We start from the raw sequence: 25,812 nt of genomic DNA, 5'->3' as shown, positions 1-25,812 counted from the left end.
TTTTTTTTTTTTTTTTTAAGATTTTATTTATTTATTTGACAGAGAGAGACATAGTGAGAGCAGGAACACAAGCAGGGGGAGTGGGAGAGGGAGAAGCAGGCTTCCCGCGGAGCAGGGAGCCCGATGTGGGACTCGATCCCAGGACCCTGGGATCATGACCTGAGCCGAAGGCAGACACTTAACGACTGAGCCACCCAGGCGCCCTCCCATGAATCTTTCTTGCAGTAAGTTTAAAAACTAAATTTTCATTATATTGGTTGATTTTCTATCTCTTACTATTCATCTAACAAGATACTCTGAAAATCTGAATGTCACATACTCAGAAAATGTCTTATGTAGTTTTTCGGATGGAAAAGTACATATTCTCAAGCATCATCAGCAGGGAAAAAAGTCAGTATGCTAAGGGCTTTAACCATCAGAAAAGACATGAATTTAAATCATTGTGCATAAAAAGATTCTTTTTTTTTTAATTTTTTTTTTTTTTTATTTACTTGAGAGAGAGAGAGAGAGAGAGAAACAGCATGAGAGGGGATAGGGTCAGAGGGAGAAGCAAGCTCCCCGCCTAGCCGGGAGCCCGATGTGGGACTCGATCCCAGGACCTGAGCCAAAGGCAGTCGCTTAACCAACTGAGCCACCCAGGCGCCCATAAAAAGATTCTTAAATATATTTTGTTATTCAGTATTTTGAAAACACTGTGTTTTTCTCAGCCACAGAAAATGAGTTCTACAAATAGCAGCTGATTCTTTCATTAAATCAGAACCAAATTACTAATTTCAGTATTAATGGTTAGCTTTGACATGTTTAAAAAGGGTAGAAGGTACTTAATAGACCTGTCTTCCACCTTGAAATGAACAACTGTTCAGGGAAATGGAATTGTTCAAAGATACATTTTCTTTCAGCCAATCTGTGAAATATAATATAATTATTCTCTTTTAATGAATCTCTCAATGAGGAGCAATCTTTCAGAGCTTGAACAGGTAAAATATAATGATAATGGGAGCAGCTTTGTAAATAAAAGGATGAAATGAGATTGTTATTTTATGCCATATTACGAGATAATTAGAATAACAGTGAAGCATTCATCAGGCATTTGAACTTTCTAAAAAAATTCCCCAGGGCTCATTTAAATTAGTCATGTTTATCCATGGAGATTATTAGTCTTATTTCAAATGACTGTCACCTTATAACATTTAGGCCTCAGTTTTTACCTTACTCTGATTAATAGGTTTACTGTACAGCAGCCAAGAGACGCTGCCTAAAATAGACACCAAAAAACCCCTAAGTTTATAAATCCACAGTTTACCAAAAGAAGAACAATAGAACTATTTTTATTAAGCCAGGAGAATAATTATCCAGAATGGAGGGAATGATGATCTATATGAATCTCTATCAATTTCTACAAAAATAGTTGGCTGGTTGGGGTGCCTGGGTGGCTCAGTCGTTAAGCGTCTGCCTTCGGCTCAGGTCATGATCCCAGGGTCCTGGGATGGAGCCCCGCATCGGGCTCCCTGCTCCGCGGGAAGCCTGCTTCTCCCTCTCCCACTCCCCCTGCTTGTGTTCCCTCTCTCGCTCTGTCTCTCTCTGTCAAATAAATAAATAAAATCTTTAAAATAAACAGTTGGCTGGATACTGTCTAATAAGCTACTACTGATATGTTAACTAGCTCTATATAATAAAAGACTTTATTGATGAAAACTAAATTCATGGCAATGGAACTCCAGTGGTTAGTTGCTTTGGTTAACTCAAATTCATACAGCTCAAATATAATTAAGTAGGTGGTGGAATTTGATTCTTTTCAAGAAAAAGGTCTCTTTGGGGCACCTGGGTGGCTCAGTCGTTAAGCGTCTGCCTTCAGCTCAGGTCATGGTCCCAGGGTCCTGGGATCGAGCCCCGCGTCGGGCTCCCTGCTTGGCGGGGAGCCTGCTTCTCCCTCTGCCACTCCCCCTGCTTGTGTTCCCTCTCTCACTGTGACTCTGTCAAGTAAATAAATAAAATCTTAAAAAAAAAAAGAAGAAAAAGGTCTCTTTGCTCCCTAATGGACCACCTATGCCACCCTTTGGTAGTTAAAGGAACGAGTGCAAGAACCAGATGATAGATTGTTGTGGTTTCCTCACATCCATTAAGGTAACTAGAAAAAATATTTATAAATAAAGGCAAAATACAAGTCTAATATCTCTCCTGGTATGACTTGAAATCTTTAAATAAGGTGTCATTCCACAAGATGGTGCAATTGAAATTTCATTCTCAATGAGATTAGTTTTTCTTGGTTATTATTTTCTATCTTGATGGAAAAGAAAACATGATTTTTAATAGCAATGGAAAAAAAAAGGAACCATAACTCATGTTTAACAATTTTTGTAGTTGGTTTTATATCTTTTTGATAGTTCTTTCATGTTTATTATTCTTTAAAAAGTCTCCCTAACTATTGCCATATATCCTCATTATAGGAAAAATTATTTTACATTCCCTGGGGCACATCTATTACATGAGCTTTAAATTATCATTGTCAACTAGCAAGATTACTGTAGAACTTTATATTTAGGAAACTTCTAAGAATGGCCTCATATATGGGAACTTCATGTTACTGCTATTTGAAAGCAAACCCTACAAGTATTATTTAATTAGTTGAGGCTTATATAATCAGTCAATATTTATTTAACTTGGAAATATATTTTATATTTCCACCACTGCGTAAGTTAAATTTACTTAGAATTATAATGCATCCTTAGCCTGGGTAGATGACCTGCTATTATTTTCAACAGACTCAGGGTTGGATACTATGTCACAGAAACAAGTAAGATGGTCCTTTTATCACTGGTATTAGACATCAACATTGTAGGGAAAATGACCCATTAGAGCATTTATATTTTCCATCTTTCTCTGAAGTTGCAATTAAAATCAATAGCTAGAAATGTAGAAGGGTATCAGAATAGCATTAGCATTCGAAAGTAAAGAAGGTATTCAGCCTCAGAAGTCAGAGAAAGTAACAGCTGAGCTTTGATTTAAAACCTCAAATAAACAAATCCCTCTCCTTTTGCATTTACTAGATTGATTGCCAGCTCATATATTTTTCAAAGTGCAACTGCTACAAAAATCCAATTTGTTTCAAGTTTTCCCAGATTCATTGTTCTGCCTTTTCCTACCTACCTATTATTCGGATTTTCTCTGTTTTCCTATTTCAATCTGTTTTCCAGAATAAACCCTTAATAGCAACAATCTCACTTATGTATTAGAAAACACCACTTTCCTGTTTAAATGATTACTTGTCCGTTTATATCGAAATGATTTTGTGGACTTACCAATTTTACTATAAGAAGTTCTAGAATTATACGACATGTCAGATTTTGTTCCCAGAATTATACTACATGCCAGACTTTGTTTCTAGAATACTCCATGTCAGATTTTGAAAATCTGACTGTTGGACATGGAGAAAAAGGACAATGATGCTAGTTCTAAAGACTGCCATCTGATGTTTCAATTGTTCGTAAATAATCATTTACTCATATTTATGGTTTCTGATTTCCAAATTTTTAGGAGGCTAGCAGTTTCTCTGCAGTCTTATAGTGCCATGACAAATAGGAATTTCATAAATGCTTATTCATAATATATATGCTTTTATAGGACAGCTAAGCCAAAGATAAGAGTACACAGTCTTATATTTCAAAAATACGTATCTTTTTTACATACAAGAAATACATTTTATATCCCTTAATTCTTTATTACTGTCTTATACTTTAAAAGCATGCCTTTTGTAAAAATAGGGAGCTATCACATTAAGACATCCAGGTGTATGATTCAATATACAATTGCAAACAGAAACTTAGATATTTAGATAGTTTTATTAAGTATGTGATATTATTTGCATTAGCCACTGCTGGAAATTTGCAAAGGAGGTAGTTTGAAAACATACAATTAGGAACTCATGAGAGACATCTCCATAAAGTTTACTAGAGAGCAAATGTTTGGATCTATTTTCAACCAATAAAATTATCATAGTATTAGTATATGCAGGTATTTTTTTTGAAATGTAACATATCAAATGCCATAATCTTTTTTCAACAATTTTAGGAACCAGGTATAATAATGCAGCACGAAATCCTTTTCTTGTTTCTAAATTTAATTGATTTAATCACTGAATTTAAATGCTTGGAAATTGTTCTGCTTGCCAGTGTTTGAATGCCAAATACATCATCTACAGTTCTAAAATGAATATTGCAGTTTATATTTAGACAACATAAAACACTGCCTTCTAAATTACCCCAAATAACCCATAGAAATGTCTAGAAAAATTGATAATAATTGATGACAAATGTCCTTACCATCAACTTTCAGAGAAGTGTAACTTCTACAAGGCATAGAAAGTCAGGGTCTTACTATTTAAATGCTATTTGTGTACTTATCCAGGTAACACAATGCACAGAGCACAAAGATGAATCTCAACTCTTTCAGAATCCACCATTCCCGTTTTAAAGACAGAGACAAAAGAGCCATTAACCTTATTTATCTTCACAGGCAAAAGAAATTCAAGTTTTGCCAAGTTTTCAGATATCAACTCATTTATTCTCTTTGACCAATGTGGTTTAGACTGACTTTTTCTTCTTCCTACTATCTCAGAGTTTTCAAAAAACAAAATAATAATAAAGCCATTTGATGTAGAGAGATTCCTTGACAGTCAGTCAGAGGCATAGTCTCTCTCCTCTGGCTTCTAAGAAGAATCAAGGTTTTAGTCTTCCCTAGCACCGGGCATGAACGTCAAATAGGGAGGGGGAGGAGCGTGGGCAGTGTAAAGTCCATGGAAAAGCTGGTTCTTGGGGAACTGATACACAGTAAATTGTAGGCACGATGATGAAGAAGAAAAAGCATGTTCACAATAAATGTTCAAAATTAGGGCTGTGTGAACGAGAGGAAGTGGTGACTGAGAGCTGTCATGTTAGCTTAGTGTGACTTTCTAAACTTTATTCCTTCTTGTCACATCTTTACAATCTTGGCCTTACTCAAATACCTCCTGTATTATTATTCATTTGGGGTTTTACCCTATTTTTGCTTCGATTTATTTCAAAAATAAAATTGAAGTTAAAATTAGAAATTAAAAAAAAAAAAAAAAACAACCACCCAGCATCCTCTACCATAAAGAGACAACAATTATAATCGTACATATAAAAACTACTAACCTTTAAAATATCCATCTGTGTACTGTTTAAACCATTTCAATTTTCCATCAGTGGAGTGCATGCTGTACTTCGGGGAAATTCTCCCCAAATAAAAGACTTAGCATTGGTAAAAGGGAGTGAAATCACTGAAAATTTCATGAATAATATCACGTGTTAATTAGTTTTTAAAATAAACTTTTATATGACTGGTACCTGGCTAGTTGTATCCATATGTGTGGTGGACAGTCACCTAGTTAATGAGGTTTCAAGAAGGAAATCTAGCTGCTCCCCCACAGTGTCTCCAGTAGCTTCTGGCAAATGTCTGAAACTCTTTGGCTTGAATATAATTACTTTTGCTCAGTGGTTTCAAACTTTTTAAAGTAGTCTTTTTTTTTTTTTTTATTTTTCAAATGAAGCAATACTTTAAAAATCCATAAATGAAAGAGAAACCTAAGGTTTTATCTGTACAAATAAATGTTCGAGGTTGAGTTTGCGAACACTTTTAGTACAGTCGATCCATGAAAAAAAACAGAGTTTTTCTGATCAACAGCTGCAGTGTCCCAAGCATCCTATTTTCATTGATTTCTGCATTTTGTTTTGGTTGTGCAGGCCTGAGAATATCCTGATCCAGACAAGTATGTGATTGTAAAGGCTGTGGACTTTTTACGTCTGATGCGGCGTCTTGCACCATTTCATTTCTGGAAAGTGGAATAGTTGGACTTGTATCTTCAAAGCTAAACCTTTAGAATAACTCAAAACTGTTCATATTACTTGAGAGGTCCTCACCGTTTGGTTAAAAGATACTTTTCAAGGGTATCTTTTTAGGATACATGAATCCTTATGTTTATAGCAGCACTAGTTACAACAGCCAAGACAGGGAAGCAGTTCAAGTGTCCATCGATCGCTGGATAAAAAAAATATGTATGTATACATATATAGATACATACACACATACATACATACAATGGAATGTTATTCAACCATAAAAAGGCTCTTTAGCTGCAGTTGTGAGTATGTTTATACCACAGATCTCTGATAAAAGTAGACTTGATGTATAGGCTAATACAAACCTATTATTTCCATGAGGTAGTTAACTAATGCAATTTCTTTATGAGCAAGAAATTTTCTAAAAAGTCATGTCCATTTTCATCAGACACTGGGGAAGGTATGTGCTATGGTGAGCGCTGTGAACTGTGTAAGACCGTTGAATCACAGACCTGTACCTCTGAAACAAATAATACATTATATGTTAAAAAAAAAAAAAAGAAGAGAGTAGGAAGGGAAAAATGACAGGGGGGAATCGGAGGGGGAGACGAACCATGAGAGACGATGGACTCTGAGAAACAAACTGAGGGTTCTAGAGGGGAGGGAGGTGGGAGGATGGGTTAGCCTGGTGATGGGTATTGAGGAGGACACATTCTGCATGGAGCACTGGGTGTTATACGCAAACAATGAATCATGGAACACTACATCTAAAACTAATGATGTAATGTATGGTGATTAACATAACATAATAAAATTAAATAAATAAATAAAATATTATCACTTTGTTTTCACTTCCCTTGATTGTTATGTACTGTTTATTGCTTATGCCAAACAGAAGTACCTGAGCTCATGGGCCTTTTAATTGTATGTGGTTCACACACACTGTGGTGGTAATGTACCCATTTGTACAATTATTCTCATTAAATATGCAAAGACATATATTTTTTAAATGACCATTGCAGAGCTACAGACTTTCTAACTAATGGCACAGTTTTTACTTACTTTGTTTGTTTATATGTGCATTTGTATATAAATGTGTACATGTAGATATGCATATCTATCTTTTTACCTATCTATGGAGAAGGAAGAAGATGAGGAGCAGGAAGACAGGAAGTTATTTTTGTCTGGTACAGAATTTAATGCTGTTAGAGTCACTAATATGACAAAATGTTTCTATAGAGCCGCACACCTTAGTATGTTTTTATTATAGGGGTTTTTTTGTACTTCCAAAATATGGCAATAATTAGTTTGAACCAAGTTTTTACAGAAACTCTGAAGAGCTGCAGTTATAACTCAATGTAACAAAGTTTGAAAAATAATGGTTTAGCTGAAGGCCTTTATTTCTTTTAAAATGCAAATACCTCTACTTTCATCTGCAATCAGTCATTTATACATTAACATGAGTGAATTTATTAGACATCTTTCCAAGGCCTAGATTTACTTCAGTAGAGGGGGAAGCAAAGATAAACTCGGCAACGGAAAGTAATGGGCAAGATTGAGGATGAAGGCCAGGAGTACTGAACAGCTACTTGGCCTACTTTACAATTGTGCTTAAAGACCATGCCGATTATATAGAACACATTTATTTGTATTTCCAAAAGCAAAAATGAAGCAAAACACAAAAGACAAACCCACAAAGAAAATATCTACAGAATCAGATGAGTCTGAATATGTTTGAGAATTGCATCCATCTGTTCTAGAATATTCTGTTAGAACAATAATGTAATTAAATGAATTACTTATAATTTTGGTCAATTTGAGTTAAATCAAGCATAACATTTCCAACCAGTGAAATTATTAACTGACGATACTCTGATCTTATGCTGTGAGTATCCTCAAAGACTGCAAACAAATTAATTGTGCAGGAGTCCCAAATAAGTACAGCATAATACAGTTGAGGATTTAATGCTCTAAAGTCTGATCCTGTACCTTTGGTCTATGACATGTTTTTAAATTGAAAAAAATGTAAATCTATTTCTTAATTTAAATGCTTCTACTAAATAAAATAATTTATCTTTATTATAAAACTCTAATTATGTATGTCTCCCCTACTCTCTGTCCCCCACCAAAAGCTTTCTAAAGTTGATGGAAATAAGCATCCATTTCAATACAGTAAAAATTTAGTTTAAACTTCAAATTTTTTGCAGCAGCATATCAGAAAAGTTGTTTGTTAATATATCAAGAAAGTACTTCCTGGGGCACCTGCGTGGCTCAGTTGGTTAAGCAACTGCCTTCAGTTCAGGTCATGATCTGGAGTCCTGGGATCGAGTCCCGCATCGGGCTCCCTGGTCAGCGGGGAGTCTGCTTCTCCCTCTGACCCTCCCCCCTCTCATGTGTGCTCTCTCTCTCTCTCTCATTCTCGCTCTCTCAAATCAATCAATCAATAAATAAAATCTTTAAAAAAAAAAGTACTTCCTGAAAAGGAAATTATATTAAGTTTTTTATTTGTTTATATATTTTCTAAGAGTGAAAAATATATTAACGTGAGTCTGGGCTAAAGAAACGTGTTGAACTAGAATTGTATTTTTCATAATTCATTCTAAAGTCAATACTTATAATCATTTTATGTAAATTTGAAAATATATTTAGATTTAAAATACTGATTGACTCTCACATTTAATGCTATTGTTTTGTGTCAAGATATTGAAGACAAAATCAAGTGATAGAAATATGTACCATTTAGGAAAGGGATCTATGCAGATATTTTAAGTAGTAAATTTCACTTCTTGACTAGTAAGCATAACATTTACGGTTAAGAGAATAAATTTGCAATCAAATCTTAGAAGCATTTTGAGATACATCCGGCTATTTTGTTGCCGAATATATCAACATGGAAAAAATCTACATAAAATTAATAAAAAGGAAATACTGGTTAATATAGTCTATTTTTTATATTCAGCTGATAAGGTCATTTTTAGAGATGAAATTGTCCTTATCTTGAAATAAAACGACACTCAAAATACTAGTATTGTCGGTTTCAAGAGAGGCAACAAAAGTTGAACGAAATCAGTTATGAACATATTTCTGTTATTGCTCATACAATGATCTTCAAACAAAAGCTCTGTTTTCTACTCTTTTTCCCTACCTTTGTACTGAGAAAAAATGTATTCATGTCACAAACCCTACAGGTTCCCACTTTTCTCCTTCACCAAATTTATGGAGACTTAGCCCGAATAGTTCCACAACATTAAGTAAGAAGACAAAATGGGAAGAGAGGTCTTTTCGTACAGTTATAGGCAATGACAGTCTATGACAATACTTCTGGCTGATATGTCTGTGCTTTATTTCAAACGTGTATTACCGAAGAAAGATACAGAGAGGGGCATGAGTGAGGCCAGCAAACAGCAAGCCTGCAGTAAGCACCATAGGGGTTATATAGACACTTGTCCTGGTTGAGCATAATCATGAGTCTTATAAACTTCAATAGCTCAATAGGCAAACATAGTTGGCAGCTGAACATTGACAATAAATCAGATTTATATATGGATTATCAACATGCAAAGGACATGCCAAGTATTGGTATGTAGTGACCACATTAAAAAATTTAAAATTGTTATAGACATACATAAAACTTTTTTTTTAATTATATGGACTATATTACTCTGTTTTATTAATCTTACATTTAAATATAAATACAATATTAATGTCAATAACCCCTAGGAAATAATAATTATATCTAATACTCTATATTTTAAAATCCATTTGGCATCAACCTACTCATTTCTTCTATATATTTCTCCTTCAAAAAAACCATTTTTCTCCATGTTTCCATATAGTTATATTCACTCTGACTATGAAGCATTTTAAATAAGTTGGTATAAATTTGCTTGTACTAAATTACATGACTCTTCAGAATTTACCTCTTTAGGATTACCTATATATTTAAGGGACTTCAAAAGCTTCTGTCATTGACAGGTTGTAATAGGCACTTCTTCAAGAGAATAATAACTAATACTTTCTCTGTCAATCTTTGTCATGCTCATGGTCACTATATTCCATATAACAGAAGTAACTGCTGGCTACCAGACCTTGAATCAGATACCTGAAGACACTGAAAGATAAAGCTGTGTCCTACCACCATCAAGCCTACCAACCATCTTCACAGCTTTTTGTTATTTATTTTTTAAATATATTTATTTTACTATTTTTCTTGGGCCCATAAAGGGGCCAACCTCTCCATATTTTGCCTTTGCTACACTGAGCTGGCCAAGATGATTTCTTGGCTATCTGAACGGCATCAATAGTATTAATTAGGTAGATTCTGAAATACACAAAAACTATTGGGGCATGACTAATTATTAGAATACTACCAATTTGAGATCTCTGTCTATAAAATCTATCAACAAAAATTAGTTGTCATGTCTGAGTGTGACCTACATTACAATGAAATTGAAAATTCTGATGCACAGCTATTCTCTCCCATTTTGCTAGTCTTTTTTGATCTGTTTCCCAGGTCTCCTCATTGTTGTTATAAAATTTCTGGAAAAATAGCCGCAGATAACCAAAATTTTTTGTGGGGTATTTAAACATGTCATTCTACGTGGTACTTAGAACAATAGCTTAATGTAAGATAGCTTTGATGTCCCAGCCTGAGTGAACACAGCCAAGACTAAAAAATCTTGCAACACAACATCGGAAAGCCTTAACGAGGCCCTTGTTACAACTCAAACATCCTGACCAAGATGATCACATTTCAGAACTTAATGTGCAATATATCCTACATTATTATCCACTAAATACCCACACGTATTCTGTTTTCTGTGGGAAGGAGAATAAACAGAATGAAATCCAAAGAAGGAGAATAATGGGAAAAAAACCATGAAAAATATTGCCAGTTTATATATGATTTTAGAATATATTATGATATATTTTAATTAAATTTAAGAAAACTTACCCTGACTTGCAAACTTCAATTCTTTTGCATCTGTGAGTGTGGTCCTTTTGTCAGACCCTTTTTTCTCTATTCGGCGATGGCTTCGTCTTTTCTTAGACTCTCCCCAAAGATTGGATCCACCATGCATGCTTGGTATATTCAAAATAGCAATTCCTTCCAGGGAGATGTTTATTAAATCTATTTGTACTCCATCACACTGATCAGTGAAAAGAAAAAAAAAAAAAACAGAAACAGTAAGATATTTGATCTTTTTCCTTGATTTCCTCTTTTGCATTTCCTTATCTTTCAATAGGAGTTTTTAAGTCCAAAATCCTGCCATATGTAAATAGACCTTTTAAGAACACTTAAATCACTACTCTAAATGTCAATATAAAAGATAAAGCAGCCACAAACATTAATCAGTTATCATTTAAACATGTCTTTAAACATGATCAAATTAAATCATCAGTCTATCTCTGTTTACAAAAAACCATTGGGAAGGACACACATTAGTGTCTGCATAACCAGCTACAAATTTCTCATGTGTTACAAAAGAGGTTGAGTCTAAGAAGTCTGGTCAATGTTCAGGCAGAAATTTTAATGACTGCCTCCTAGTTAGAACATACTGCAAGCCACTGTTGGGGGCAAAGTAAGGAAACAGAATTCATAATTCGTGGTATCACTTGTTTGGGCAGAGAAAGAAGTGGCTTAATACAATTTGGGGAAAAAAAATAAAGTAAAAAACACCAGTTCAAAGAGACCTGAATCATGTCAGAGTGGCCAAGGATGGTTTCTTGTACTAGATTAAGTTCCAAGCACAGTGTTACAGGCCATAAGAGGCACTGTTGTCTAAGCGAACATGGAGGACCAGTGAGGCTGAGTGAGAGAAATGCCAAGAACAGCAGAAGCAATGTCCAACCCACCCTTACTCTATAGCTGTAACAATAGATTGAGAAATGAAAATAATCAATCAGCCAGATTTTTTGTTGTTGTTTGCCTGGTGACAAAACACCCTTTTGATTGTGAAAAATATGAAACTTGGTAACAGACAATGTTTTGTGATATTCAGAGTGGCCACTTTTTAATCTTTTGAATTTTCTGTCCATTTCCGCTGATGGACATGTGTGAAGAGTGCAAGGCCATACTGTACTTTTGGAATTATTACTTATTTATTCATTTGCTTTGAAGTTTCTAAAGGTGGTACTTATTATAAATGCATCCCAGATATCGTTCTCCCTCTGTCAGTTGTAAGTAAGCTGATAGGAGAAGAGATGCAAATTTATAACTCTTTGTTTTGCAGAGAAATTTGTTAGGGATATACATTTCCTAGACTGAAGTATATTTGCGGTGGGACTATTATTTGCTACATCTTATTTCAGAAACAAAACAAAACACTGATACTGACTTCATCTTTCTCTTTCTCATGGCAATAATGATTTTTGAACCTAGAAGAGATAATGTTCCACCAAAATGAAAAAACAAACAAAAAACAAACAAAAAACCCGCTCTTTTTCCACATTTGCCTCTTCGTACTGAATCTAATACTGCATCTTGTTCACTAAAATATAAAAACTGTGAAATAAAGCAACACATCTTGAGTCTACTTGGCAGGGCAAGAAACAAATTCTAGGGAAGGTGCCAAGTTTTCATTCAATTTGTTTCAAAAAGGGTGAAACCGAGGTCTGGATGATGCCTTTTTTCCCCCTAGAAACAGGCGATTTTTTTCCTCCTTTTCTCGTATTAAATTAAGATGATTTCTTTTTACTAAAGAATTCTGCTCATGTGTATACTCACTTACTGCTATATATTCTAGATAAACAGATATTAATTTCATAATTAAAAGTAATCTTGTGTAAATACCCTGCAGGCCTCAATGAATCAAACACATACTGTGTGTCAGGCCTCCCACTGTCTTCAAGTGGAATGTACTGGCTGGATAATTAGATAGTACATATTTTTTAACCTTATTTGCATGCATATTATATCTTTTGCACACTGACAAGCAGCAGTAACAACAAAAGTCAGATTACCACAGGGAATTCCCACAAAGAAGTCTTCATTCCTTATAATTTGCAGCCTAAATTAAAATAATTTGATCTTTGACAAGGATGAAATGTCAAGCAGAAGGGGGTCCTCTACAAGCCACGGCCTGTGGCTTCTGAAATCTGCCTAATTTATGTCAGTCACTTCTTAATACATATTTAAGTATTACACGAAAAAGATGATAAATATGCAACCTGACACCTTTGGTATTTCCCTGCTGTTAATTTATAAAGGTCTGGCTTTCCCCAAACTGACTAAAATCATTTAAATAACAGAAGAATTGTGAAATAAGCTAGAGTTAGGGCCTGGCTTCCATTTTCACTCAGTATTGAACACAGCAGGCAGCACACTAAGACAATTATTTGACTAGGCCTTAGAACCCCACTGTGACAAGTTACTTTCAGAATTAGTGAAGGAGTATTCCTTTGTTCATCTGCAGCAAAGGAGAGCAGTTGCAAATAGGCTTTTTGTTTTAATTGAACCAGGGGAGTTCCATGTGACAGCTGAAAAACATCAGCGTATACTATTATTCATGTTTTCACTCTTCGGAGTCTTATCACGTGTAGTTTCAAGGAAACGGAGTGAGCAGCTTTTCAGAAAAATGAAAAAAAAAAAAACAAAAAAAACCCTCAAGTTCCCGAAGAAGGACTGATGGACACTGAGGTTCCTAGGAGAGCAGGACAATGTAGTTACATAAATTGCTATTTATTAATGATTTGTTTCCACTAGTTCTTGACCCCAGGTTACCTTCCTCTGTTTGCTTTAACATTATGTTCATTAGTCTGGAAAATTTCGGAGCTAGCTCTGATGGAGACCAGGAATTGAAGCACACCAATTGAGTGCATGGAAATAAAAACTGAGGTGAAGGAACAAGTTAGAATACTGTGTCAGATAATATTTTCATCCGCTTTGAAGATTTATGATTTTTAAAAAGGTAGCTACAGAGGAAAAGAATATAAAAGCTTAAAAGCTAACAGCCTTGGTTAGTCAATAAATCCTGAATATTTTTATTATGTAGAATAAAGGTCGTTAACATGTAGTACTATGGGAGCTATTTGCAGACTGCAATTCTGTGAGGCCATTGTCCATTCTCTTCAGTTTTAAAATGGAAGATCTTATTCCAGAAACAAATTTACTTAAAAGAAAGGAAGGTGATTTAAATTCTTCTGCCAATGTATTTTAATCCTCATTTATAAGCATACTTTGCACCATACTATACAGAGGTGTTAAAGACAAACTTTTTTAAAATAAGTGTATTATTTCAGATTCAGTTAGCATGTCATTTGATAGAAAAATTCAAAATTGTGAGGAACTTTGGACAGCTGTAAGTGTGAATAAATTTGATGAGATACAATTAATGATACACCGTAAATATTTTTTTCCATAATGAGTTTAATTCTATGCCCAGGTCAGATAAAAATCATAACCTAATTGTATTTAATCAAAAGTAAAAACATTGCTCTGTTCATTGTATAAAATAGCATGGAGTAAAATGACTCACATAAGCCCAATTTTTAAGAGTTTCTGCAAATTCACATGTAATTCATAAGACAAGATTATGTATGTGTTTGCGGAAAACAACGGCGGCAAACCTACAAATTAAAATACACATGTACATGTTAATGGCCGAACAGTGTCTCTTCTGACGCTTGAGGGCTGTGGTCCTCTGTAAGTTTGATGCTTTTTGAAATGCATTTTGTAAGTTTTATCTACAAAACACAGTGTGATACAGGGGCTCAGGACATGCCTTTTAGGTCAGTTTACTATTAGCTGGCAATCCAGTGGTGGTGATGGGAAGTGTTGATTGTGGGTAATCACAAGACAGCTCTCAGAGCAGAACGGAAGCTGGTAGGTCAGCAAGAGAAAGATGAAAGCAAACCCAGAAAAGAGGACAATCTGAGGCCTGCACCGCAGGCACACACATAGTTGCTCAACATGTTGATAATAATAAAATACCGCTGCCTCAAGATATCCAGCGTTAGCCTTAAATATGAGCAGAAAACCAGTCTAGGTTTACATGTTTTCCTCTTTTAGTAGATTCTGTGAAAGCAAGACACTATTGCTGGGATATTAGAATTCTCACCAGAAATTATCTTATTAAAAATAACCTCTGGTAAACACAGAAGAGAATATTCACCTTTTGGTCATTCGCCCCCTTTTTCCTTGTTTCATTTCTTCCTCATTCTCCTAAGAAAAATTACGCTGTTTTATCCTAATAAAATAACACTGTGCCCCACCCCCACTACATTTCTTATTCTTTTCTGGAATAAGGAGTTATTTTTTATGTTTGGGGTTAATGAGCTCAACTTTTGTTTTTAGTGACCATCGTTGTTGAGGTCCACACTTTTACTGTCTCTTTTCATTATTGTTTCTACAAATTCATTGGCCAAAAAAAAAAAAAAAATCACCTGGGAAGCTTTAGAAGAGAGGATAGATCTTTTAAGTGTTCTTATCACTCACACACACACACACACACACACGTGCGTGCACGTGCGCACACGCACACAAAGGGCATGTGTTGGATATAATAATGTCACTGATTGTGGTGATGGTTTCATGGGTACATACTTATACTCAAACACATCAAGTTGTATACATTATATATGTACAGCCCTTTGTATGTCAACCATGCCTCAATAAAGTGGTTTAAAAAAATATCCATTCACAGTTTTACTTTTCCAGCCCCAGACTGTGGTTTGGTATGGCGAAGACCAGGCTCAGGTACTCTAAATACGTGTTGAAAGAGCATCCAGGGTAATTGTGATATGTGGGGCAGAGAATGAGCTATGAAAGTCTGCCCCATTGCCTTTAGAAGCTCTGTGTTTTCCAGATTACTGGGTAATAACAATCTTAACTGTAGAATCCTCCTATTTTATTTTGTATCCCTGATGCTTTTTGCACTGTTAATTCTTGACATCATTTTGGTTTTATAGAAGTAATTAATCATTAAAACAAATCCTAATACTTTAGAATGGAAATTCTAAATCTTAAAATATACCATCCTTCCCAGTCTAAATGACAACCAAAAGACTGAAATACTTTGGAGAACGGGCTATTTTATTTTCTCATGAATTTTGCCTGGTACATGGAACAAATTAGAAGTCCACAAACTTTATAACTTCAATTCCAGATGTTGACCTGAGATTCTTAGGTGTACATCTATGCCCCAAATAGTTTAATACAAACTTTGTTTTTAACATAGTATCTTGTAAATTTAAAGTTTTTTCTTCTATTAGTTCTTTATCTTTTGTAACAAAGTTAGAGGATAATTGAAATTTTTTTTTTAAAGATTTTATTTATTTATTTGACAGAGAGAGAGATAGCGAGAGCAGGAACACAAGCAGGGGGAGTGGGAGAGCGAGAAGCAGGCTTCCTGCCGAGCAGGAAGCCCCATGTGGGACTCAATCCCAGGACCCTGGGATCATGACCTGAGCCGAAGGCAGACGCTTAACGACTGAGCCACCCAGGCGCCCGATAATTGAAATTTTTAATTTTGAAAATTTCAACTTTGTTATTCTCTCTTCCACACCATATATATGTATGCATATTATGAATATATGTTATATATATCATATATATCTTGCCATATATATGTATATACATTATTATATATGTATATATAATTTCCAATTTATTTGTTTCCTTAGATTTAAACATTTTGGCAGCAATACAATTCTTGTTACTCTTAAATTATTAAATAAAATGCTCATCTGCTTCTCTCTATAGTGGAGATATTTTAGAATCTCTCTAATTGATAGGATTTTGACAAAGACTTAAATCAGATAATGTATATACATTGCTTATACCAAAAATCAGGTATAATTAATAATAGCTAAAACATTAGCTATTATTATTATCAACTATTATCCCATGATACTCAATCATTTCCAAATATTCACCCCCTTGGAAAAAGTTTCCTATATGAAAGAGAAAAGTGAAATAAAGGGTCACACAGCAAATAGTTTGTTTTGAAGAAGCTGCTAATAAAACATATATCTACTTGAGGTACTCTCGTACTTTTATCCTCTGTTATATATTTTCAAATCATTATTGGTATAATTTTAGGCCAAGTAGGGAGCAACAGCAAACAGAATCAAGTTTCCAAATTGATGTTTTTGTTATATCTAATTATAAAGCAACCTTGAGGGTAAAAAGGCATATTTTGCTAATATGATAGACTGGATTCATTAAAAAGTGAGTGGAGAAGCAGGTTTTGCATTACGATCTATACACAAACACACATACACCTCCCCAAGTTTTAGAATTGAGATAAATATGTAACATTATAACAGTATTTTCAAGATATGCAACGATAAAGTGGGGAAGGCACAGTGCTGGTTCTGATTTATAAATGCTAATGCAATGGGCACCAGAATAAGCCAGCAAATGCAGAGCTGGGAAGCCAGACTTGGAGGGCTTATAGAAGCACGACCCTAGGAAGAATAACTTATTCTAGTTGTCCAGATTTCTTGGAGAAGATTCTAAATAATTTTTCTATAAAATGTAAAAAGCTCTGTGGAACAAAACCACTCAATTTATCATTAATTTTTTTTTTTTTTTAAAGAGAGAGACAGAGAGCATGTGTGCGTGCAGGAAGAGGGGGAGGGGCAGAGGGAGAAAAAGAGAGAGACTCTTAGGTAGGCTCCATGGCCAGCATGAAGCCTGATCTGGGGCTAGATTCGCAACCCTGAGATGACCTGAGCCAAAATCAAGCGTCATACACTTAACCGACTGAGCCACCCAGGAGCCCCATAATTTTTATTTTCATTCAAATGTCCTTGGTTATATTTCCTTAATCATTTTTTTAAAACTTTTTTGACATACATATTATACTCTAGATCTAGACTTTATTTTTTTAGAGCAGCTTAAGGTTCACTGCAGAATTGAAGGGAAGGTACAGAGATTTCCCATCTACCCCCTGCCTCCCTCGACATGCACAGCCTCCCCATTTATCAACATCCCCAACTGAGTGGTGCATTTATTACAACGGATGAACCTACATTGACACATCACAATCACCTAAAGTCCATGGTTTACGTTAAGGTTCACTCTTGCCGTTTACTCTTTGGGTTTGAACAAATATATAATGAGATTTATCCACCATCATTGTATTTTACAGATTATTATAACTGCCCTAAAATCCTTTTTGCTCTGCTTCTTCATCTGACCCTCCCATTACAACCCCTCGCCACCAGTGATCTTTTTACTGTCTTACAGTTTTACTTTTTCCAGAACGTCATATGTTGGTATCATAACAGTATGCAGCTCTTTCAAATTGGTTTCTTTCACTTAGGAAAACATTTCAGTTTCCTCCACATCTTTTCAAGGCTTGATAGCTAATTTCTTTTTAGCACTGAATAATATTCCATTGTCTGGAAGTACCATAGTTTATTTCTCTACTCACCTACTGAAGGACCTCTTGTTTGCTTCCAAATTTTGGCAATTATTAAACTGTTATAAACATCCATGTCCAGCTTTTTGTGTTGACATAAGTTTCCAGCTCCTTTGGGTAATACCAAGGAACATGACTTCTGGATCATATGATAAGAGTAAGTTCAGTCTTGTAACAAACCACCAAACTGTCTTCCAGAGTGGCTGTACCATTTTGCATTCCCACCAGCAATAAATGAGAGTTTCTGTTGCTCTACATCATTACCAGCATTTGGTGTTTTCAGGAATTTAATAGGTACAGAATTGTATCTCATTATTGTTTTAATTTGCATTTCTTTGATGACATGATGTGGAGCATCATTTCATGTTTATTTGCCATCTGTATATCTTTTTTGGTGATTTTTTTTTAATGGGGTTGTTTATTTCCTTATTAAGTTTTTAAGAGTCTGTGTATTTTGGATTAACAGTCTCTTATCAGACATACCTTCGCAATTATTATTTTGTTTGTGGTTTGTTTTCGCATTCTCTTGACATTGTCTTTGACAGAGCAGAAGTTTTTTTAATTTCAGTGAAGTCCAGCTTATCAATTATTTTTTCCACTGATCGTGCCTTTGGTGTTGTGTCCAAAAAGACATCACCATACCCAAGGCCATCTAGGTTTCCTCCTATGTTATCTTCTAGAAATTTTACAGTTGCACATTTCACATTTAGGTCTGTGATCCATCTTGAGCTCATTTTTGTTAAAGGTGAATTCATTTTTTTAGATTTTTTTTTTGTTCCACAAATATCCAGTTGTTCCATCACCATTAGTTAAAAAGACCTCCTTTACTCCATTGCATTGTCTGTCTTCCTTTGTCAAAGACAGCTGAGTGTATTTATGGGGTGGGTCTATTTCTAGGTTCTCTATTCTGCTCCACTGATCAATTCATCTGTTCTCTAACCAACACTGCACTGTCTTCATTATGGTAGTTTTATAGTAAGACTTGCAGTCAGGTAGTATCAGCCCTCCAGCTTTGTTCTCCTTAAACATTGCGTTGGCCATTCTGGGTCTTTTGACTCTCTATATAAACTTTAGAATCAGTTTATTGATACACACACACACATACACACACACACACAAATTGCTGGGATTTTGACTGAGATTGTTTTGAATCAATTGATCAAGGTGGGTAGAACTGACATCTTGACAATACTGAGTTTTCCTATCCATGGAACATCCATTTCTCCTAGTTCAACTTTTTTTTTCAATCTGTATTTAGTGGTAGGATGAGGTAAGGAGAGGTGCAAGAGGTTTCAGAGTATCCACCCTACATTCAACCAGAGGCCATACTTTTTTTTTCATTTTTGCCTTCTGCTACAGATTGTCTTTGAGCATAGATTTCTGAAGGTAAGAAAGGATCAAAATCCACTATATTAAGAATTTTTTAAAGTAATGATTTTTGAAGGTAAAGGGATATTTTTATTTTTTATAAATATATATGCACATATATAATTACCTAAATATATCACTCTCTACAGATGTATATAAATATATACATATATAAATCTTGATGAATACTAATCACAGAAAGTCCATGTTGAGCCCAAATCCTTCATCTTTTGTGATTATATTCCTTTTTTGGGGTTATGATCTGATTCAGTCAAGAAGGGTATTTTCCATTCCAAGATCATCAATTCTACTTCTACTTCAATTTATCCACCCAAAATTCCAAAAAATGTTACATTTTGAAATAGTGCCACTTTTGCTCTCATTATCATTTAACAGTAAATTAGAAAGCTAGAATAATGAAAAACTTAGCCAGGCCATTATGATCTAATGGGTCCATAACTACTTTTGTTTACCAAACTTATTACCTGAGTATGTGCCACTAATGATTTAGGTCTCAGTAGACAAATTATGCATTTATTTTTAAAATAAAAAGTGTTGAAGCCAATATTTCACAAATCATATCAGCTAGTCATTAGGTATTCTGGTTTCATAATTCTATTCCTTTGGTTTGTCTTTGCCACTCATCAAAATATAACTTTTCCTTTTTCTTTACCCCCTAAAATCCCTCAATAAAACTAAGTCATTTTCTATTATAACCCATCTCCAAAAATTTTAGTCGTACTGTATCTATATTTTTTTGGTAGACCTATTTGCTCCAAATCTTTTCAAAGTGTGTCTTTTCTTGCTATCTTTGCTCTCTCTTTTTGGCTTTTCCACTTCCTATAAATGTAATGGGGAAATGGCAACCTCAGGAACTGAGAAAAATCTAGTTAATGAAAGGGAATGGAATGAAAAAGTATTTTTTTAACCTTTATTCATGAAAGTAAGTACAATTTCTGCAAACTGTGTTTTAAAGGTCATAAGATATTGAGACTGAAAATAAGGGTTTGTTTTTTTTGTATGTATCTTGTAATTTTTTTTTCTCTTCAAATACTTTCCTTTATTTTACATTTTTCTATCCACACTATGCCTAGTAACTTCTCCATTGAGTTCTAAACTTCTCCATTGTTCCACCTCTCATCCTTTAATACTGTATTAAAACAACTCATACTCAAAACTTAACTTTATGCTAATAATTCAGAGTGCTAGAATCCCAATAAGTGACAGAAATGAAATTTTAGAATTGTGAGTTAAAGCTATGTGGATTGCTCAAAGCATAACTCCTTACATGGGCTGGAAAAAACATATTGATAACCAAACTCAAGTCATTTCATTGTATTACAAAATATAATTAATTTTTCTTACTTCTATTTCTACAGATTCATGTAGCTTCTTGCAGGTGGCTGAGAAAGTTTCAGATGTGCCAAACTCAAAATACCAAAATTTGTTCTTCATTCTGGAAAAGGAAAGGAAGAAGCAGCTTAGGCAATTATCAATAACAGAAGGGATTTTTTAAAATTAAGTAGCCCTGTCTTGTATTATAAGTCATAAAAAAGGTTTGAGGACATATAACATTCATAATGTAATAGATGGTCACATAATTTTCAAAGCTTAAATGTTGGTGTCAAACTGTATGATTGCCCCTGAGGGAATTACAGGAATGTGTTGATCTGACAGATTCAAGTATACCTTTGACTTTTCTATATATTGGTTGCTCAGATTTTAAAATATGATTTTAGTGCATATAAATCTTAGCTTGATCTTAGACAACTTGATTTAGACCACTCTGTAATCATAAAGAGAAAAAACAACTGGGGCTTTTTATGAGAAAAACAAGATTAAGCTAACTATGCTAAATTTTTCTTGATAGTTACATATTCATTAGAAATTGGCATGATTGGATAGCATATTAAAAAGAAAAAAATCATAGTTATCCATAAAGCTAAAATTTAGTAACTTTGGGATAACTATTCATTATTTTTTAAGATAGTGTCCACCTTTCTATGAATAATAGTGAGAAATTATGATACAATATACAAGAACTAAAGAAGTGGTAATAGTATTTTATCAATATAACAAGAGTTACAAAGAAAATATGGTTTAAAATATTTCAGTATCAAAATTTATTTTCTTCCATGACCCAATAACAATCTCTTTCTTTGTGCCTGGTAAATAAATTTATGATCATTTAATGTAATTTTACAAGGACTGACTAGATTTTTATATTACCCAATACTGGATTTAAAAATTCATTCTCATGAAAAAAATGCAGTTTTTAATTACACATATTTTAACAAGGTTTTATGCCCTTAATTAGAAGAAAATACAGGTAAAAGGAGATACATGTTTTCACACATACAGGCAAAACAAAAATTTTTGTCATATTCAAATCTACCTCTCATATTATATTACTCTTTTTGACTTAGAAATATTGATATGTACTTTTCACATTACAACATAAAACATTTCAACAATATATTTCACAAGGACCTTACTATTTAATTCAGCCCTATTATTTGTTATGGTAAACAATATGGAACCTAATTCAGTGTTTGTTATTACACTGTGTTGAATAGAGTTCTGTGATATGAAACTACAAATTATAAAAGTAATCTCATTTACCTAGACATATTTGGTTATACAGCCTCATACAAGATCTTATTTCCTTACACAATTTTCACTAGCCTTTCTTGTATCAATTGCCTTACCTGTGCCAATAATCTGAAAATTTCCTATTCCTAGGATTCTGGTACCATGAACCCTCATTCTTTTCTAGAGAATATTTTCCTTGAGTTATGACCTGAGTTCATATATCTGAGTAGTTAAAAATAGATGATAGCTAATTTGATAGAACAGGGGCAAACATTTAACATCAAGATCTGTGGGCCTAAGCCTACATGCAAATTTATATTAAATTAATGCAAATATCTGCTTCAGAGAATATATGTAATTTTACAAATTTATTCACTGACTGAAGTTACAAAAATTAAAAATATTTTCCTATTGACTCATCATTCTGATGAAAACATGTTACTCAATAAATCGAGAGAGAAATACTCGTCATATGCAGTAGTTTTGAGACAACCTTAGAATAATAATAAGCAGATGTTTTATGACTGTTTGGAATTGTCTTTCTACATTCAGCAAGTTTTCTAGTAACATTTTTGCGTTAGCATTTTATCCAGACCTTCCTGGATTCATTTACTCATCCATTTATTCATTCAACAAATATTTAGCAAGGACAGCAACTTCCATATGCTACTGTAATAAGTTCTAAATATATAAATATGAATACAATTATCTTTGTCTCCAAGGAACTCAGAACGTTGTAAGATGATGGGCATATAAGTTCATTAAAAAGTTAATGCTCTACAAAAATATGAGCCAAGTGTTATGGGGAAACATTTCAGTGAGTCAACTACTTTTAGCTGGGAGGGTCCAGAGAGCTTTAGAAGAGAAGGTGACGTTTGCATTGGTTAAGTCAAAGGAGGCAAACAAAGAAGAAAGACAAGTTCTGGGAGTTTTAGGAGTGCAGAATGACTTAAGAGAATGCTGGGTATGAGCTAACAAGGGTCTGTTTCAGAATGTGTATGTCAAGTTAAGGGGTTTGGACCTGATATTCTAGATTAATAGGATGCTGACAGAAGTTTATTACCAGTCAAGTGACATAGCCAGTTCTGTTATATGAGCAATAAGTTTAGCAGAAATGAGTAAGAGGGCTAAAATGTTGAATGCTGGTAGTGTGAACAGAAATGTGGCTGTTGGAATAGTACAAATGAAATATCATTGAAGGCCTCAACCAAGTGGGGAGGGAAATGGAGAAGAGAGGCTCAATCCAAGGAGCGTAAATGAGATAGCACCGATAGGAATCTAATCATATTACTAGATTGTACTAATTTCTACCATACCAAAGTTATTTCTAAGTGTACATGTGGGAATATCAGAGCATTACTCCAGCAAAAGAAAGGCTTTGGGTTTATATTATGACAGGTTCTATCAGGGTTCTAATGAATACTGTATTGCAGTTTGAAAATTAAATATATATATATGTATATACACACACACACACACACACACACAGACATATGCACACACACACACATATATACACACACAAGACTTCTTATTGCACATAAATGATTACTCCCTATTTTTTTCCACTCTACCCATCAAAATTCTTCATAGCTTAATTAGGATGATGGGGAACTTGTATCAGGTAACCAAAATATACCAACTTTAGTAAATACATCACAAAAAAAGAAATTCTGAGAATTTACATTCAGCCTTTACTCACCATATTAGTTAGCATTACTGCTCATGTGCAAAGGCTGCTTTAAATTCTCCATTATTACAACCATTTTATGTTTCACTTAGATAAATATATGGAGGTAATAAAAAAACACAGAATCAGATTCCACATGACAAATTAAGAGCTGTTAAATTTTATTTTTTCAACCAAACTGGTCTTTAGGTTGTAGAAATGCAAAAAAGCACATTTAAACATGTATGCTATTTATTTTTACGGCTCACATTAGAAAATGATCCAAATAATTCAAACTCAAATTTGTCAGAGAGAACCAATCTATAGCGTTGGACTTTAAGAGTAAGGTAACTCTGGATGTTTGACACACTATGAAATAGCCACACCAAAGTCAAATTTATTGTATTCTTAGACAGGTTTTGTGATTGTAGGTATGATGACAAATGTCCTACAAAAAGTTATTCATACTATTATAATTTTAATTAATATATTAAATCCTATTTCAATGAATTTAATTGTAAGTCTACAAGTTTCATTTTAATATTTAAAGTGCTTGGTTACCAGATGTTCAGGTAAAAATTTAGAAAAAAAATTAGTGCACATTTATCAAGATTTTCTTACTAATAGTAGCTTTGCCTCTTTTACATATCCTCAGGGAAATGTAAATGATCAGAAATTTTATTCAAGCAAAGAATCATTCTCATTATTATGAAATTTAGGTAACATTTAGTTCTCCAAGTTCTGAACTTTCAAATAGGTAATTTAATTTCTAGCAATATACTTTCCTTGGAATTTTTCTTCCTGGTATACATGTCTTTTCATCTGGTTTTAGTCTGCTAAGTATTGTAAATGCAGCAAACATAAAACAAACAAACGGAACATGAATTGCTAGTACATTTCCCAAAAAGAATAACAAAGAGCCTAATTAGATATTAAGCTCATTTCTAATGAAGATGCAACATACAGAGAGGGGTCAAACTGCCTCATTTATCTTGCTGTAGAAAGCTCAAAAGTCATAAACACACAGAAAGTTTTAATTCAGTGAAATTACTCTTAAATTAAAGGTCAACTTTTTCTCTCACAAATGTCTTGCTTCTATTTTTATTATATTATAAATACATATAAAATTAGTAATATATTACTACTTAATATGTATAAAACTGAAAAGCCTTCTATTAGACACCTGAATCCCCTTTTCAAGTCCCTTTAACTAAGCTATTCTATCTACATTATATGGATAACATGCTCATCAGATTAGAAAATAAAACCCTTTTGATCACTGCTTTTCATATGAAAGTAAACGCACAAGGTCTTAAGTAGCTTAGTTAAGAAGGATTTAAAACCAATACACTCTTCTAATCATTAAGGATGTTTCAAAAATCTCATCTCTTTCATTAGCTTTCTTTCACTTTTGTCCTGTTACGAAAGTATTTCAACAGTTAACTTCAAATCTGGTTTGAAAATTATTGTCTCGTGGAGAACAAGGTTTCTAACAACTCACTCACTTTAATGGTAAAATTCAGTCTCCCAATTCTATGGAATATGCTAGGAGCAGAGCAGGAATTGTAAACTTGTCTAACAATGTCCGTGACAAGAGCTGCTGTACTCGTAGCTCAAAGTGATAGGGTCACTGTTGAAAGTGGGACATTTATGTCATAGAATCAATTCACTTTTATTTGTTTTCATTATCAAAAGGCATTACACACAACATTGGTTATACGGTTACTCATTTATTCTGAAACGTAGTGAGGTATTATGTTAAAAAGACACCACAATAAGCGCTGTGAATTGTGCAAGACTGTTGAATCTCAGATCTGTACCTCTGAAACAAATAATGCAATATATGTTAAGAAAAAAAGAAGAAGAAGAAGGTAGCGGGAGGGGAAGAATGAAGCGGGGGAAATCGGAGGGGTAGACGAACCACGAGAGACGATGGACTCTGAAAAACAAACTGAGGGTT

At 34.0% G+C, this 25,812-nt stretch overlaps 1 protein-coding gene across 1 annotated transcript in view; it reads right to left on the bottom strand.

Moving 5' to 3' along the window:
• Window positions 1-10,780: 10,780 nt before the first annotated feature.
• Window positions 10,781-25,812, bottom strand: part of DGKB (diacylglycerol kinase beta) — a 480,803-nt gene continuing 465,771 nt past the window's right edge. The window contains exons 20-21 of the mRNA XM_081800920.1: window positions 20,957-21,047; window positions 10,781-11,005 (exon numbers count right to left, since the gene is read on the bottom strand). Of these exons, the coding sequence (XP_081657046.1) occupies window positions 10,796-11,005; window positions 20,957-21,047 (301 nt within the window). The 3' untranslated portion in view covers window positions 10,781-10,795. The remainder of the gene's footprint in view (window positions 11,006-20,956; window positions 21,048-25,812) is intronic.

The sequence above is a fragment of the Leptonychotes weddellii genome, chromosome 12 (genome assembly GCF_054177405.1).
Source record: "Leptonychotes weddellii isolate Sample4059 chromosome 12, ASM5417740v2, whole genome shotgun sequence".
In the NCBI taxonomy this organism is placed as follows: Eukaryota; Metazoa; Chordata; class Mammalia; order Carnivora; family Phocidae; genus Leptonychotes; species Leptonychotes weddellii.
Note: the sequence above shows the minus strand (reverse complement) of the source record. Positions and strands in the feature narration are given on the sequence as shown.